Consider the following 16,835-nt stretch of genomic DNA (forward strand, 5'->3'; position numbering starts at 1 on the left):
ATGAACCTTGTGGTTTATTCAATCAACTTGGCCCCCAAAAGGTTGCCACAGAGGTGCAAAGAACTTAGATTATGAGAATATTCCTTCATAACATATAATTTAAGAAATTTTGTTCACGGTTCAATCAAACAACAGTATTGTAATATGAATTGAAAAGGTACACATATTTGGATGTCTTGAAATGAAACAATAATGTCTGATATACTAATTTACAACCACTGATTTCACTAATGACATCAAACACTTCAATTAAGTATCTGACATCACTGAGGTACTGAAAGGCAGCCAACTTGTAGAACACAACATAAAAATAGTAGACATGTCCTAGTAACAAAGTTGCTTGGGCAAGAAAACTAATTATACAAGATTAGATTCTCGATTATGCTACTGCCTTTTGAAAATAATAACCAACGCAGTGCAGTTATCTTTACAGTTTCGCTCACGGACAGCTTCCCTGACAAGGCGACGAGTAACAGCTGCTACAGATAATCCCTCCTATTTAAAAGATAGAAAAGGCTTAAGAAGGCAGCATTATATTTGACAGGCAGGGTCAGTGGCCCAAGAAATTTAAATTTAATACTAGAGAGCAATAAAAATGGTGAACATATATTTGCCTGCCATAACGAATTTTATGTATAACAGAGCAATCATAGTTAAACAGTGAAACTGATTAAAGCCATAAAATTGACTGAAGATCAAAAGCATATCTATATTATATCAATACAAGCAAATAATCCGTGCCAAGCACTGGTGTAACTGAATTTTATGTGATTATATATTTTTTTAATTATTTTATTTATTTAATTAGTGATAAATAGTTATATATGTTTATAAGTAAATAAATGATTCAATTATTAATAATGAGCATAATATTGGTAGCAATAGTATAACGATCGGTTATTTTTATAACTAAATATTATTTGTTTCGATTAAATGTCATGCTATGTGTTAATATATGTTCATTGAATTATCTGTTACATGATTTAATTAACTTATCCGGATATGATTATGCCTGTGTGTATTTATTACTGTAACGACTACAAAATTCGAAAGTAAGTAAATACATTTAGTATGTAAATATTTAATTACTTAATTTATTAAAAACAATTATTCTCATGATTCCCGAATATAGTGCTAAGGATAATCAAATCGAATTATTCATTTTATAAGACTCTCAGAGATTTACGAGGGATATTTATCTCGTCACTAGAGAGGAATATAAAAAGTGACATTATTAATTGCTATTTATATTTGAAAAGAATGGTGACTCGAGGTATGTATTTAAATAGTTTGAAAAATAAAAATATGTGCATATATATTTTAGGAAATAAATAATGAGATTCTCGATAAAGTTTATTAAAGAAGCTATTTAAGGAAATTTCTTTTAGCAATGAAATAATAAATATCGGAAAGTTATCGATATTATTCTAGAGTTATTGTTTAAATGGCAAGACTCATAAATATGAAGTTGGAAAGATAGAGAATAATGGTATTAATTACACACACACATATAGTGTAACCAACTTAGAAATTATGATTTTCTTATAATTAATAAGGTAATTTCTTTTAAGAACTTTAAATATGAACTATATGCAAAAGAGTAGTCCTTGTGTGCAAATATAATAAGTTTAACATTATAAATAGATTAGAAAACAATAATTAAACTATAAACACAATTAGCGAGAGAAGGAAGAAAAGAAGGGTTAGAAGAGAGGGATTAAAGAAGAGAATTGAAAGCTTATAATCAAGATAATAATCTCTTGATTAAAGTTTATTTTTCCTTGTTAATTAGTTGAAAAAGAAGGTATTTGTTGATGCATTTCATGATACTCCCTCCGTCTCAATTTATAGGTCCAGTTTGGAAAAAAAAATTGTCCCAAAATACTTGTCCCTCTCTTCTTTCAATACAAATTTATCTACGTATTAATTATGATTTTTTTGAAACTCAACATTATTCTCATTTCTCAATGCACTAAATTCCTATATTTATTGTGATTTTTTTGAAACTCAACTATATTCTCAGTTATCAATGCACTAATTAATGATACATGAGATAAGATTCCATCTAACCAATTTTTTTCTTAATATGTGTGTTTATTCCTAAATGGACCTATAAATTGAGACGGAGGGAGTATCAGACTTTATTGTCTTATTTAGTACAGGTTCTGCATATGGGTGACGGCCCTGAAAGTCACAGTGCTTAAAAGAATGGACCTGAAAGTCACGATTCAATTAAATGGCCCTGAGTGTCACTCCAAAACGCCATTTAAACAGGCGTTTAGGACAAAACGCGGCTACGTCCCACGTTTTCAGTTTTGAACTCCAAAACGTGAGTTCGTGTCACATTCAGGATGTTTAATTTGTTTTTTTAATAATCTGAAACGTTCCTTAAAATAACGTTTAAAGGTTAAACATAACTTCAAGTTGTGTTTTACACCCTAAACTCAACTTAAGTTGCATTTTGAATATTATTTTTTAAAAAATTTAAAATTAATTTAAATTCACGTATAAATAAATCATTCTAAAACCTAATACGAACCCTAAAATATTAAAAACTATTAATCTACGTTTTTAAGATTAATTTTTTAATTCGGCTTCCCGGCTTTAGGGCCTCACGGCCCTAAAGCCTCGCATTAATTAGGGTTTAGGATCGAGGGTACCCTCCATCCTAAACCCTAACAGTCGATTTAATTTTAAGTATAAATAAATCATTCTAAAGCCCAAAGGTGAACCCTAAAATGTTAACAACGATTAATTTACGTTCCAGTATTAACTTTACACTGGTTCCTCGGCCCTAAAGCCACGCATTAATTAGGGTTTAGGGTCAATCCTAAACCCTAACCGTCGGGTAATTTAATTTCAAGTATAAATAAATCATTCTAAAGTGAACCCTAAAATATTAAAAACTATTAATGTATGTTTTTAGATTAATTTTTTAATTTGGTTCCTCGGCTTTGGGGCCTCACGGCCCTAAAACCTCGAATTAATTAGGGTTTAGGCTCGAGCAAGGAGCTAATTTCATTCGTTCAGAACTCAGTTGACTGCTTCTATAGATAAGGCGGAGCGTCCTTGTCCTTGGTTCAGCATTATAGCACATAGGGCTTCGGCGCTACTACAGTGCTTCGCTAACTCGAAGCGCCTCGCTATGAGAATATAGCTTCACTAACGCGCGGCTAAGTCTTGAACCTTCGTGCCGACCGTTCGCTTTCTCAGTAGCAAAAGCGCTTCTCTTTGCCCCTTAAGTAGAAGGACAAGAAAGATAATTCCAGCACGAAAGCAAGTGTTGTTATCACAAGCCCGGTACTGTCTTATTGATTCACCTTCTATTATTCAATCAAGGAAGCAGAATCAACGGCCTTTGAAGAAAGATGACTAAGATATTGAGTTGGAAGTTGGACAAAAGCCCAAAGCATGGCGCCGCTACAATTGGTGGCGAACTCGCTTTGGGGAAAAACGTATTAGTAGCTTATATGCCGTGGGAAGGTTACAATTTTGAAGATGCAGTGCTCATTAGCGAGCGTTTGGTTTATGAAGATATTTATACTTCTTTTCACATACGAAAATATGAAATTCAAACTCATGTGTATAGGGCCTAAAGGCCCTAAAACCTCAATCCTAAATCCTAACCGTCAGTCGATTTATTTCAAGTATAAATAAATCCTTTTAAAAACCCAAAATGTGAACCCTAAAATGATAACAATTATTAATGTCAAGGTTTTTTTTATAAAGTAATATTGCTAACGTAACTTCTAGTTACGTAGACAAAAGTAGACAAAAGTAATACCTGGTAAACGTCAATGCGTGTGACGTTCTAAAGGGTATAGTAACGCAACTTTAAGTTGTGTTGCAGAGTGACGGTGAGGGCCATTTTTTACTTAAATGACAATTAGGGCATTACAAGCCCAGATAAATGACAATCGACAATCGGGGTCTTTTCTCTTTGCATATCAGAGTTTCTACGAAAATGAGAGTTTAAATGTTTCCTTGACTGAATGTTGTTTTTAACTGCTAGATAAATACACAGTGGTACCACTTGTAAGTCAAAAACACGAAATGGTGTCATTCATAAAAGCCAATACCACAAGGGTAACATTAATAATTTCCCTTACATAAGAAATAAAAGAGGTTGTAGAATATGATATTAATAAATAATAATAGTTGACCTTTAACAAAATATATATTGAAATCAACAAAAAACAGGGTGAGGGGCCTTTGTGACTAATGTGATGCAAATTGAATTTCTTCCGAGCCAAAACCTCGCATATTAATACCCACTAGGAAAGCACTAATTTCAATTTTCAACAAACTTGATAAGGAACTAGGCACTTAATAACTACTATATATATCAACTACAAAGAAATGATGATTGCAAAGATGCAAACTAACCTTCAACAACTTGTGAACAAATTCAACAGCATCACTTGCTCCAAAAACCTGAAAGATAAATTAATGTATGCATGTTTTTGAGTAAAATGACACTAGAAGGTAATCTATGTACACGACAGGCCCTGTTTGCTGATTAGCAGTTAACTGTTAGCGTATAGAATTATGTGTTTTGACTAGCAGAATGAAGTAACTGTTTTGACTAGCGGATTGAATTAGTTGTTTTGGATGAAACTGTTTGATTAGCTTTTGTACTTTAACTAGACATATGCCAACCCTACTGAAAAACTCCTCCAAATAGCTTTTTCAAAATTAGTTGTTTGTGTTCAATCCAATTTTTTAATCCTCTAAATACCAAACACCAATATTAGAAGATTCACATTGTCAAACCTCTAATTTTTATCAAACCTCTAACTTCCAAACAGGGCCCAAATATGTAAATGAGTATAGGTAATAAGAAATTACCCCCCATAAGCCATCACAGCCAAGAATAATGAACTTGTCTCTTTCTGTAAGGTTAAAAGAATGGATATCTGGGGTGGCAACAACACCCACCTGGAGTTGACATATTTCATTGAAATGATGCATTATATAAAAGTGCCACTCGACAAGTTCCAGATATAATCTGATCCGTCAAGATATATTTTTAAATAATCCGGAAGAAGACAACTGAAACAATAATCCAACACTAAATATATAGAACCAGCAGCTGTGAAGGTAAAAACATAACAGAGAACAACCTGCTATAGCGCCACTGGACATCTCTTATGCTATTTTTCATGGGAATGCACAGGGGCTACTGTCTACCAGCAGAAAATTGACTCAGTTTAGAGTTTTTTTCTACCAGCGGGAAAAAAACACTGGTAGAATGTAGCTAACAAATGATAGTTCTGGACCAGCTACCTCATAGATTATATATGTTCAATTAGCATTACCTTGTCTAAATTTATATTCTGAAGCAAACTTGAATCTTAGAAGAACAAATACAAAACAGGGACAAAAGCTCCATCTTAAAATGAGGTGATTGTGACCGGTTCTACAGAGTGTTTGAAGGTTTGGTGTGGAGCCTTGAAGGTGCGTCCACCACCAGGCCTGAAACCCTTGATTCTCATATATATATTATATTTTAAATTATTTTGCAAATAAATGAGAGTGATAATCCTTCATGCACTCACATACACTGAGTGGCTAGAGCCAACGGGCAACAGAAGTATGAGAATGAGATGATAATAGTCAATCTGAGAGGTATCATGAATGATATCATTTCGCGATATGACATGTATTTCCTCCTCTAAAATGCTATATGCATGTCAGGTTGGGCACACAAAGTAAAAATATCATGACATTATTCTGTAAAAGAAAACCTTCTTAAATTGACGATCTCCAAAAGCCCTAGAAACCTCAAGTCGCCCTTGGAGTCGTCCGTTCGCACTCACAGAACCACCCGCCTGAAAGTAGTTGCATGCTTATGAGTGATAATAAGATGGTGATATAGTTTTTCCTGCTGTTTCATAATTGAATTATTGTAATAAAGTCAGCAAAGTGTATCCATAGTGCAGGTAGCACCTGAAGAAAGAAGAAATTTTAACTTTTTTAGGTTGGGCTGACTCAGATAACACGGTGACTGGTGAAAGTTCAGTCCAATCAAACATTTCCATATTAATATTAAGCAAAATTCCCTAACCTTTTGTATACGTGCCCGTTCTTGTGGATAAATGGCCTTGTGTTCCCTTGTCAACACAATTGCTTTTAATGGATTTGAATCATTTGACTCATTCTCTAAGTTATTGGTGGCTGATGAACGTGCAACAACTGCCTTTGCATCTCCAATGTTTGCAACAAACACCTAATTACAGTGAGTAGAACATAATAAGAATTACAGTAAATTTAGGAGAAAATTTACTACATAAAGCTGAGCATAAGATAGGGTAAAGTAGGACAGACAATCACATGTATGTTTGCATGTTTCCCTATAAGTCTAACACTTGCCGAACACCTTAATGTGACAACAGATAAAATCAAGTAAATGTAATCATCAATCATTTGTTTAGAGAATCCCTGCGACTCATTTGAATCAGACAGCCTCTTAATCCTTCAGTGCCAAAAGCTGCAGTAAATGCTAAAAGAAATCCTCTCCGCAAATTATACATCAGTCCTCGTGCATTATCATTGCTAACAGTACATACAGGACCATTTTACAAGTATCAAGCATCAAGTAAGCAAAACCAACCACTAGGCTATATAACTTTTGAATAGAGGTACTTGGCAGAAAGGTACAAACTTACAGTTTGACCTAATACCCACACGCAAACAGCTGTAGCACCATCCATCCATCCCCCTAACAAGATTACACAGAAACCATGTTTAAAAAGAGAAATATTAGGTGAAATTTTATACAAATTCATAAACAATAAGAAATTTTCTATTTTAATAAGGAATATAAAATTTTAGGTGCTAATATCAAATAAATACTTGTTTATAAAAAAAATCTCATTAACAATAACACTAGCTTTGTCTGAGGCTTTATAGATTCACCCATAACCAATGACAGATGAAGAACTTGGGAAAATCTTATTGAAAGAAGTCCTTTATCATAAAAATGCTCTTACAAAAACCCTACCAAGTGTTTACATTCCCTTACAATAAATAAGAAAACATCTAGACTACAGACAATCATAAAGTTAATCCAAGTCTTTTTCCATAGTCTTTCTATTTGGTTTTACAATCCATGGTATCATTCTCAATATTCTTTAGTAATATAACGGTTGCATGTGAATTTGTAAAATTAAATACTCTACATTGCCATTATTTACGTGACATTGTACATCTCATTAACTTAAATACAAGAAAAATGATCAGTATATAATTCAATACCTGCAGCACTCTCCTGCAGAAGAGATTCATCTGTTTTCCTGAACCCTGATAAAGAAATCACTGTGTTAGTACTTCACCAAAAAAATTTAGTAGGCAACATATATAATGTCTTTCAAATACTAAAAAATCATACCATCAAATATGGCTCTTTTCGCAGCTTTTACATCCAACTGCAATCAATATAGGGTACAAAGTGAGTGAGACGCAAATCATAACTATAACAATTTTAAACAGGTATATCTTCATCGGAACTTTAAACTTATTTACTTCTCTGCATATAATTGCAAAGATATTACATAAAACATATTATTTCATTCAATCTCTTTAATTGTACTTTTCCCAAAACCATGCTAAACTTGTCTTCATACATTTCAAAACAGGGGTTAGAGATATAACAGCCCTAAATTTTATTATAACTTAAAGTCTTAAACAATATTTCCGTATGAAGTGGACTGACAAAACTATAAGTTGGCTAGAATCAAGATACATATTTCGACCCGATATAATCTCAGAACCAAGGTTGGTAAAAAGTACTTCCGAATATTACTTTACTAGAACTTAAGAGTTAAGAGGCAACCAAAATATACCTTATACAAAATAAATATTCCAAATAGAAAAAATGAGAGGCGGCATTATTATGCAATAAAGGTGTGGGCAGCTTCATGAGGATTAAATGGTGCACAGAAAATAGTTTATATACTTTTGTCAAATGCCTAATAAGTGTTCATCATTCAAGACTCAAACTAAATTACAAATTAATGCCCTTAAAATCACACATATTCAAGTGTAAAAATTAAGTGATGCCACCAAATATATTAGAAAGCAATGAACCCCAAGAGTATTAGTATCAAGTAATTTTACTCATTGCATTCCATTCCATTCTCCCCAACCAACACAACATGAGTCACTCCCACGGGCCTTCTAAATATAACTAAGCCACCTTGTTATAGTTTACACACACTTTAATTCATTAAAAAAACATATTTTGAATATTGCTTCTACTCAAGACACGCGCGCGCGCCCACACACACACACGCACACACGCACGCACGCACACACACACACACACACACACACACACACACACACATATATATATATATATAGAGAGAGAGAGAGAGAGAGAGAGAATTTTAATATTTTCTTTATGGGATTCGATCCTTACTTATTAGTATTTTATATAGATATTATAATATAAAAATTTCAATATGTTGTTAATGGATTCGAACCTTAACCTTTACTAGCATCTTAGAAGTAAAATATAGAAATCAATCTAATGGTTCTAGTCATTTTGATTTAAGTCATCTAACCTACAAATCAACGACCAAACTTTTGCATGTTCGGCTTCAATAATATAGTATATATAAAAACAGAGAGAGAGAGAGAGAGAAGGGGGGAGGGAGAGCGATACCATTACTAAACACAGCAAGTTCATCTAAACTATGATGATTCTATATAGCTATTTATATATTGTTATGTATCAAGACCCATGACCAGGGCAGAAGGAATACAATAAACAGTCGAAAGAGACAACCTGAAACAATTTCACTAACCATTGAATCTAAAGCATTAAGAAAACAGGACCAAGCAAACACACACCAACTCACGTGGTAAGCCAGCAGCCATTATATTTGCATGTAAATGCCTCTGAGCATACTCGGCAGCTAGTTGACCTCCGTGTCCGTCATATACTGCATAGTGAGCACATCTGTGAAGCAAAATACAAATATATGAATAGATAACTTTTAAAATTAGTAGCAAAACAAATTTACATACATTAAATTACACAAGGTGTCTTAAAATGAAAATCATGTTTGACAAAATTTTTGCAGGTGATGTTTACCTTTTCTAACTACTTCCTTTTTAATAATCATAAACAAATGAAAATCTGTGTACTATACCTAAAGCCACTCGAATGTAAGAAATTAAATGACTATAACTTTACAATGCATATCCCAGAAGATAGTTAGTAAACAAATTAAGATGTGTAACACAGTGCAGCACTGCAGCCCTGCAATCAGGCTGAGATGAGCTGAACATCAGACAACAAGCCTGTAACCGAGTTTACTAGTGATCTTGCAATCAGAGTTTGACAAGCCAAAGCTTGTGATGAACTGAGGCTCAAAACTTTACTCGAATTTGGCTCATATACAAACAAGATAAACCGAAACCGAACACAAAGCCAATCAGCTCATCTCATTTGCGGATGGTAATGCAGTGGCAGCAAAGCTAAACTATCTGGATTCGAATGAATATAAGAAACTTACATTCGGAACATCTATGCACTCGGAATGCACCTCAAATATACATAAAACCTAACCAAAATCAAATAAACAGCGCTTAAAATACGGCATCTATTAACTCTAATACACAACAAAGCATATCCAAAAGCACAAGCATGTAAGAAATCTTAACAATGAATTTGCTAAACGCACAACCAACCCAACATCAAATTTCCCTAAAAACTACATAAACTATATAAAAAAACAGCAAATACACAAATGGGTATGTAAAAAATGAAAACCTCAGGGTTCCAGGAGGGAAGTTGAGAGTGGCATCAGGTAAAACAACAAATTTATCTTCCATAGAATGCCTGGAGCCCTTATCTTCCGCCCCATCTGCTTGGACTGCAAACAACAATTCATTACCAGTACTCATTTGATTATCATCAGTTTTTGACTTTTTAGGAGTAGGGTTGGAGGGAGGATCCAAATGGGCATCGCGCTTCTTAATTGAATTGTGGTCGTTTGATTCATCAAGCCTCTCCATTTTCTGCTCTTAGATTTTTTGTTGCTTCGACAACTCTTTGACAATCCCTGGTTGATTACTCTCTTTTTTTTATGCTTTTAACAGCACAAGACTACAATAGTAATTTTTTCTCGCAGGTCAAAACTATGTATTTTACATTTTTCTCCGAAATTACCAGCATTCGCCATTCTGCATTAGAAATGTGACGCAGGTCGAGAATAAAGGATTGTATTTAATCGGGATTTTAATGAATTGTTTTTAATTTTTAGATTTTTAGATTTTAAAGAATTTTATCTAATTTTGATTTTATACGGATTCTTAGTAAAAAGTAGCAGGTTGATATAGATTTTTTAAAATTTAAGCACATGTTTTCAAAATCTCATAATTTTTGGTGAGATTTTAAAAAATTTAAAATACACTTAACAAATTAATCTCACAAAATCCATCAATTTGTGAAGTACAAAAAAATTCATCAATATTTGAATATCATCATATTTTAATAAATTTTAAACAATATCAATTGAATATCATTGGATTTTTAAGCATAATTTGAAATTCTGGTTGAATTTTGATTTGTTGTCGTGCTACGTAATACCACTAGATTTTGTAGTAAAATCTCAATTGAATTCCTCAAAAGTTTGATACATTTTTTAAGATCCGAATTATATGCCCTCGAATTTCATGAATGAAAAACAATTTTTTAAAATCTTAATGGAATACACCTCTGGAAGAGTAATATTTTGTTTCTTATTTTTCTTTTCTGGAAGACTCATTTTGCAGTCTGAGATATGGTATCACGTGTTACTCATTCCGAGATAGGGTATCTATTAGGAATATGGTGTTTTTTAATGATAAAACAAAATACTTGGCATAATTTTGTATAAGTAAATGTAGATGATTAATGGATAACATATTATCTCGTTTCCGTTGATCAGGTACTCATCAGCGAATGATATATTTTGTAACAAAATATGTGCTTTATAAATCAGCAATTCATAGGACACGTTAATCAACAAATATAGTTTTGATTTATCAATAGATGTGTGGTTAGGATGATAAATTATAAATTTTAAATGTCATGTAAATTACTCAAGTGAAGTGAAGATCAACTGCTATATCAAAGCTATCAACGGATGAAGAATAAAAGTTCAATAACTATTATCCAAATCCATCAACGGCTAGTGAAGAACAAGTTATCGGCTAATAACTATGGAACCTATCAACGGCTAATCATTGAAGCTATCAATACTACTTAAATAACTTATCAATGGGTAACTTTGAGTTTATTACTCCCTCTGTCCCTCTAAATTCCTTACAGTTTTCTCTTTTGGATGTCCCCCTCATTTCTTTACATTACAAAATTTTCTAAAATAGTTAATGGGTCCCACCACTTTCCCACTTTTTCTTCCTTTTCACACTACTTTTACTCCACTATCTCCCTTTTATATATTAAAAATCAATGGGTCCCATCACTTCACCCACTTTTCTTTCTCTTTTCCACTACTTTATACATATTTCTTAATCTCCGTGCCCAAACTCAATGTAAACTATTGAGGGGGGCGGAGGGAGTAGTTGATAAGTATTGTTTAATGAATAAAACAAGTGTCACGTGGGTAAGTTGATCAAATAAAGTACAATTTTGGAACATAGTTAAACACATATTTGAATCTTATATTTATAATATAAAGGAGGGTCTTGAATGGATGACGTGTCATGTCTTAGGATCCTCCCTCTAATTTTTCTCTTTTTCTAGCACTTCCGGATTTTTGCTGTTTTCGTTTTATTGAAACCCTTTTTTAAAATCTCATTAATTATTCAGTTACAGAATTTTGGCTTTTCATTTTGCACGATCTTTTGCTTTCCATGCCTTCAGAGCCAGTCTGAGCCAGTCTTCTCTCTCAATCACTTTTATCGTCACAGTCATCACCTTTCTTCTAAGGGTTTTCAGTTCATCTTTTCATTATGCAGAGGTAATTCTCAAGCTCTCTCCTTTTTTTAGTGCTTGCATGTATTGATATGTTGTATATATTGATTTAGAGGGGTTCAATTTGTGATTTTCATTTCATCAGTTTTTTGGGTTCTGTGTTTATCAATTTGGTGATTCTTTGATGGGTGTTTTGGATTTTTGATTTTCTTGGTGTCTCTGGATTGTGATCTTTTTGTGTTCTTCAAATTTAGTTTTTCACATTTTTTTAGTGTTTTAGACTACTTTATCACCTGGGTTTTTTCTGTTATGGCCGAAATTTGACTTCTAAGGAGCCTCATGAGGGTGATCACTGTTGAATGCGGCCTTGGTGCTTCAGATACCTGTTTTCATGAATATAAGGTACTTGAATTCTGTATAATGTGCATGAAATTTCCGATGAAAATGTCGAATTTTGTATGTTTCTTTACAAGGATTTGTGTTGCAATTTATGCTTTGATGATGGATTCATCTTAAGATTAGAGACTTTCTTAATCTGCAGAAGCTTTTTGGTTTAAAAGTCTGCTATAATGTTATCAGCAAGTGATTAGTGATATATGGCATCTTCCAAAATCCTCCTTTTAGGTATTCCTGTTTTTCTAGTACTCCTCTGTTTTCTCTTTTTTTAGTGTGTATTTTAATTCTCTGTTTCTATAGCTTATTAATTACTATCGGTTACTGATTCCTTATTTTCCATTTCGCGCATCCTTTTGCGTTTCATGCCTCCGGGGCTTTTCTACGAGTTTGCCGCTCTCTTTCTCTGCAATTCTAACTCTCGCTCCTTCTATCCGTTCTTTTTAGTTCGATCTCATTTTGTTTGCTTCTTTATTTGAATTTCAGGCTTTTAGGTGATAAGCCTCCGTTCTCACAGCAGAATTTACAAGGCCAAGGAATGGATCCTGGTTAAGGTGATAAGTCTTCCCATATTTGTTCTCTTATCACATTATTCTCTAATTCAGTTTCTGAATGGTGATCAATAGTGATTGTGACAGGATGGCTATCTTCTTATTTCCAAATTCTTTGATTTTCTAGCTTTTTTATATTTTGTTGATCAAATTTTTTCCTAGCTTCTTTATATTTTGTTGGTCAATTTTTTCCTTTACAGATTCGGGACAATGAAAGGTTAATATGATCGGATCGTCTGGTGACTCTTTACTGTCTAGCAGTATAGTCTTGATTAACCATTGCCCAGTCATCTCCGAGCATATGCACTGTATGTGAAAATATTATAACAACAACTTTTTCCGTGATCTCTGTCTACTTAAAAAAGTAATTACCCAGGTGGAGGCAGATGATCCTGCTACTATTAATGCCATCAAAGTGTCTGCTGCTGTTCAACTCAAGGTTCTGCTCTTTCTTTTTATATTTATCTACTTCTTTCTATTCTTTTGTTTACTCTTAAATTTTGTTTAAGTTGATAGCTTTGCTGATATGGGTTCCGGATTGAATGTTGTGCCATGTGACTTTTTTTGTTAGTTTTGTTTGAGTTGATTGTTTTTGTGTATGTGTGATCTGATTGTGTTAGAGGGAAGTTTTCAGAGCTAAAGTTGTTATTTTCTTCACCACTTTCTAATTGTTAGTATAAATTATTATTGTTTTTTACGGTGATCATAACCGCTGATTTTCTGAGCCAGTAGGCTGATTTTTCTTTCACGGATGATGAGTAATTGATTGTCGCAAACAAGTTCTGATCTTTTCTTCAACTGGGCTTGGCTCAAGTTTGGGTTGTTTCCACTGTGTGTGTGTGTGTGTGCACGAGTGGTTTTTAACTTTGAGTGGTTACTAAATTTATATTATCATTTTGGTCTTCTTGAGTTTTGTTCATCAGATAGGATTTTAGGCTAATTTAAAAAAGGCCTTTGTCTTTATTACGGTTTGGGAGTTGGATTTGGTTGGAACGTCCTAATTTATGGTAATTTTATGTTGACATGATTACATGTTTGTTAAGTGAGTCAAGGTTTGTGTGGTCAAATTCTAGATTAATTTGGAGAAAGATTGAGGACTGTTGTGGATTATTCGGTGATTTCAGTATACAGAGCTTTGGGGTTTCTTATGAAATGTTAATTTATTTTGTGAGGGTCGATTGAGTAGAGTGGAATTTCAGTATACATGTGGTCACTGCAAATCTCCCCAAATTTTGACTAGAAGTTAATATTGATTTAACTTATTCATTGGAATTTATATTGGTTGGGGGACTAGATTATTGTATTTGAAACTATGGCCGTCTCTTTAACTAGATTTTCTTGGTGGGTATGGGGTGGAAAAGAGAAAGAGCCTGTTGTGCATAATGGTTCTTCACTGAACTCCTCTTCTGATTGGGGTTTGGGGATGAGGGAAATGGATTTTTTGGAAATTTTCATCTGCAAAGGGGGCTAAGATGGCTTCTTCAAGTAGGAAAATCAAGAAGAAATGGAACAGTAGGGAGGAAATGAGAATTGGTAAAGAGTATGACGTTTTGGTGCCATCAGACGGTGTTTGTTTGTGCGGTTCTGAATCCAATGATTCGGGCTGGTCGATTGGGTGGCTGGAACCACATGCCCCTGATTTCCAGAGTGATGATGAGGCCGATGATAGCTTTGCTGTGCTGGTTCCTTGCTACAGAAATGATCTTAAGGAATCAGAGGACATGGCAAATAACCAGTTATTGACTTAAAAGAGTCCCTCGGCTGAGCATTCTGATGGCAAGTATATGAAATGATGTTTGGTATCACTGATTTTGTTCATGAATCTGTAATCTCTTCTTGTATCTATTCGTTTATTTTTCCCTTCTGTTTATGTTAAACTGAATAGCTTCCTACACTTTTGCAGAGCGCCAAAAGTACATGCAGCAGTGGCTTTCATCTCTTCAGAACTTCTAAACCCTGCAAATATGCTGCTTGCTCTTGCTTAAATACACTGTGCTGTGAAACCACCTGATTTCACCTAAAGTAGTTTGTCATGCATGATCTGTTTTGCGTTCCCTTGGCAAGCCATGTTTTGCATCCTCTTTGTCTTTCTCCTTGACGTGGTATCTATGATATGAGTTTGCATTATCGATTGGTATTGATCAGAACTATATTCTTGGGACTAATCCTCTTTGTTTTAAAACTGGTTTGTACGTTCTTCGTTGTATTTTCTTAGTTTTTGTTTTTTTTTTTGGAGGTTTGTTCAGGTGTTTGTTTTGTTTTAATTTGAGGGAGTCCTCTCTAACATTTATGTATAGTGTTCTTCCTAATTTTTATATTATATGAGGTATCTTTATATTATATGAGGTATCTTTCTCATTTGCTCACAAAAAAAAATAATTAAATTGCAATATAGTTAAATGTTTGATTCACTCTTACACTCTTTATAGCTATCAATTTTTTTTTTATATCCTCACAACAAACACAAAATAAAAGGACTCAGAAATTATAAGTCGTAAGAATTTTAAAAAATATATATATTATATTTTTTTTTTCACTCGCGCGAAGCGCGTTTCTTTCACTAGTTATATCATATTAAAGAACTGGAAACTTCCCATTTCTACTTAGTATTTGAGTATAAAAAAATACAATATGCCACAAGACATATATTTTCAAGAATGTACAAGTTAAAGGAATGAGCATAGAAGCTGTTTTTGTTAGATACAAAAAGCTAGTTTATTTGTTTTCTAATAAAGAATTTAATTTTGAGATATATAACCAAGTAATGTTTTATTTTAAACATATCCATCACACGGAGAAAGAAGAGTATTGCTTAGAATTGTTAAGAAAAATCTTGTACAAGCAAACTGTCAATTTTCATATCGTATGTAGTTGTGTTGATTAAACACAAAAAAGTTCATCAATATAAAAATCTCTAAGACGGAGAAACATTGTATGTATGTAGTTGTGTTGTGTTAGGAATTCGTTTTCATTTACAGATTATCGATTTTAAGTTTGTAATTCGAAATCTAACTCCAACAAGTTCAAGGGATATATGCGTATTATATAAACATCAAGGGTGCTATAAATCTAACACAATGGTTAGTTACAATGACAACAAATCACAACTATCTAAGCTCTAGCTTTTTACGAATCTATCTCTCTACCTTTGCTTAATGTTTGTGAGTGTGTAGTGTGCATAATGAGTATTATATATTGTTGATTTCAAATGAAACTGACACTACTTGACTATTTATAAGCTTCCATTCTAACCATAAGCGGTTAAGCAGTTGGTTCCTTGGGCAGCTTGTATATATATATGTATAAGAGAGTTGGTGCTTGACTTGTCTATACATACATCAAGTGGCACCACTTCACATTACTTAGACCAATATGCCTAATAAAGTTTATTGTTTTGACATTTTGTTCAATAGTGGGACTTTTTATGAGTTGATAGTGTCATTTAAACTGTTAGTAGTAAGATGTAATTCCGCATCAAGGAACCAAAAAAAAAAAATTATTTCCAGAAACATTCAAAACATCAAATTTTAATTTTGCAAGGTTCATCATTCTTATATGTATAATAAATATTTTAAACATGACATATCAATATTTCGAGTTAATACACAAACAATTAAATATCTATACAGTATGAAAAAGAAAAACTAAAATGTTTTAACGACATAGCCGCCATCTTTAACCAATCAAACAAAACTTTATAAATAAGGTAAATGAGTAGCATTAGATTGTAAGGTTCGTGCTTAATAAACTTAGGCTATGAGAGTCTTACTTAATAAGCTAGGAAAGTCTTTCTTGATAAGTTTCGTCAGACCTTCTTGATAAGATTTATAAGTAATTTTGACTAAAATTTTGACAATCATTTAATATATTATTTTATAGCAATATGAATTTATTCAAAATATTTTTTTTTGTTGAAAGGAATATTCAAAATACTTATTACTCCATTTTCGGACTATAATTTA

The 16,835-nt window shown here is 33.1% G+C and overlaps 1 protein-coding gene and 1 long non-coding RNA gene across 8 annotated transcripts; one reads left to right on the top strand and one right to left on the bottom strand.

Moving 5' to 3' along the window:
* Window positions 1-145: 145 nt before the first annotated feature.
* Window positions 146-10,119, bottom strand: LOC108215637 (probable protein phosphatase 2C 8). 4 transcript variants are annotated; one of them, XM_017388163.2, is made up of 11 exons: window positions 9,782-9,918; window positions 9,525-9,572; window positions 8,857-8,965; window positions 7,391-7,427; window positions 7,258-7,302; window positions 6,669-6,721; window positions 6,068-6,229; window positions 5,748-5,831; window positions 4,849-4,938; window positions 4,387-4,434; window positions 146-495 (listed from the first exon to the last, which is right to left on the bottom strand). In XM_017388163.2, the coding sequence occupies exons 2-11, from the start codon at window positions 9,533-9,535 to the stop codon at window positions 385-387; spliced, it is 750 nt and encodes a 249-aa protein (XP_017243652.1). In that variant the 5' UTR covers window positions 9,536-9,572; window positions 9,782-9,918; the 3' UTR covers window positions 146-384. The 4 variants fall into 4 exon arrangements, with proteins under 4 accessions (XP_017243652.1, XP_017243650.1, XP_017243653.1 ...); XM_017388161.2 differs by lacking the exon at window positions 9,525-9,572 and having other exon boundaries at window positions 9,782-10,119; XM_017388164.2 differs by lacking the exon at window positions 9,525-9,572 and having other exon boundaries at window positions 8,857-8,948; window positions 9,782-9,921.
* Window positions 10,120-11,684: 1,565 nt separating this feature from the next.
* On the top strand, window positions 11,685-15,213 carry LOC108216774 (uncharacterized). 4 transcript variants are annotated; one of them, XR_010291573.1, is made up of 7 exons: window positions 11,686-11,975; window positions 12,262-12,331; window positions 12,471-12,553; window positions 12,809-12,876; window positions 13,074-13,181; window positions 13,250-13,312; window positions 14,206-14,350. It is a non-coding gene; the product is annotated as an uncharacterized LOC108216774 (long non-coding RNA). The 4 variants fall into 4 exon arrangements; XR_010291572.1 differs by lacking the exon at window positions 14,206-14,350 and adding an exon at window positions 14,777-15,213 and having other exon boundaries at window positions 11,688-11,975; XR_001806144.2 differs by having other exon boundaries at window positions 11,688-11,975; window positions 13,250-14,350.
* The last annotated feature ends 1,622 nt before the right edge of the window (window positions 15,214-16,835 follow it).

The sequence above is a fragment of the Daucus carota genome, chromosome 4, assembly GCF_001625215.2.
Source record: "Daucus carota subsp. sativus chromosome 4, DH1 v3.0, whole genome shotgun sequence".
Lineage (NCBI taxonomy): Eukaryota > Viridiplantae > Streptophyta > Magnoliopsida > Apiales > Apiaceae > Daucus > Daucus carota.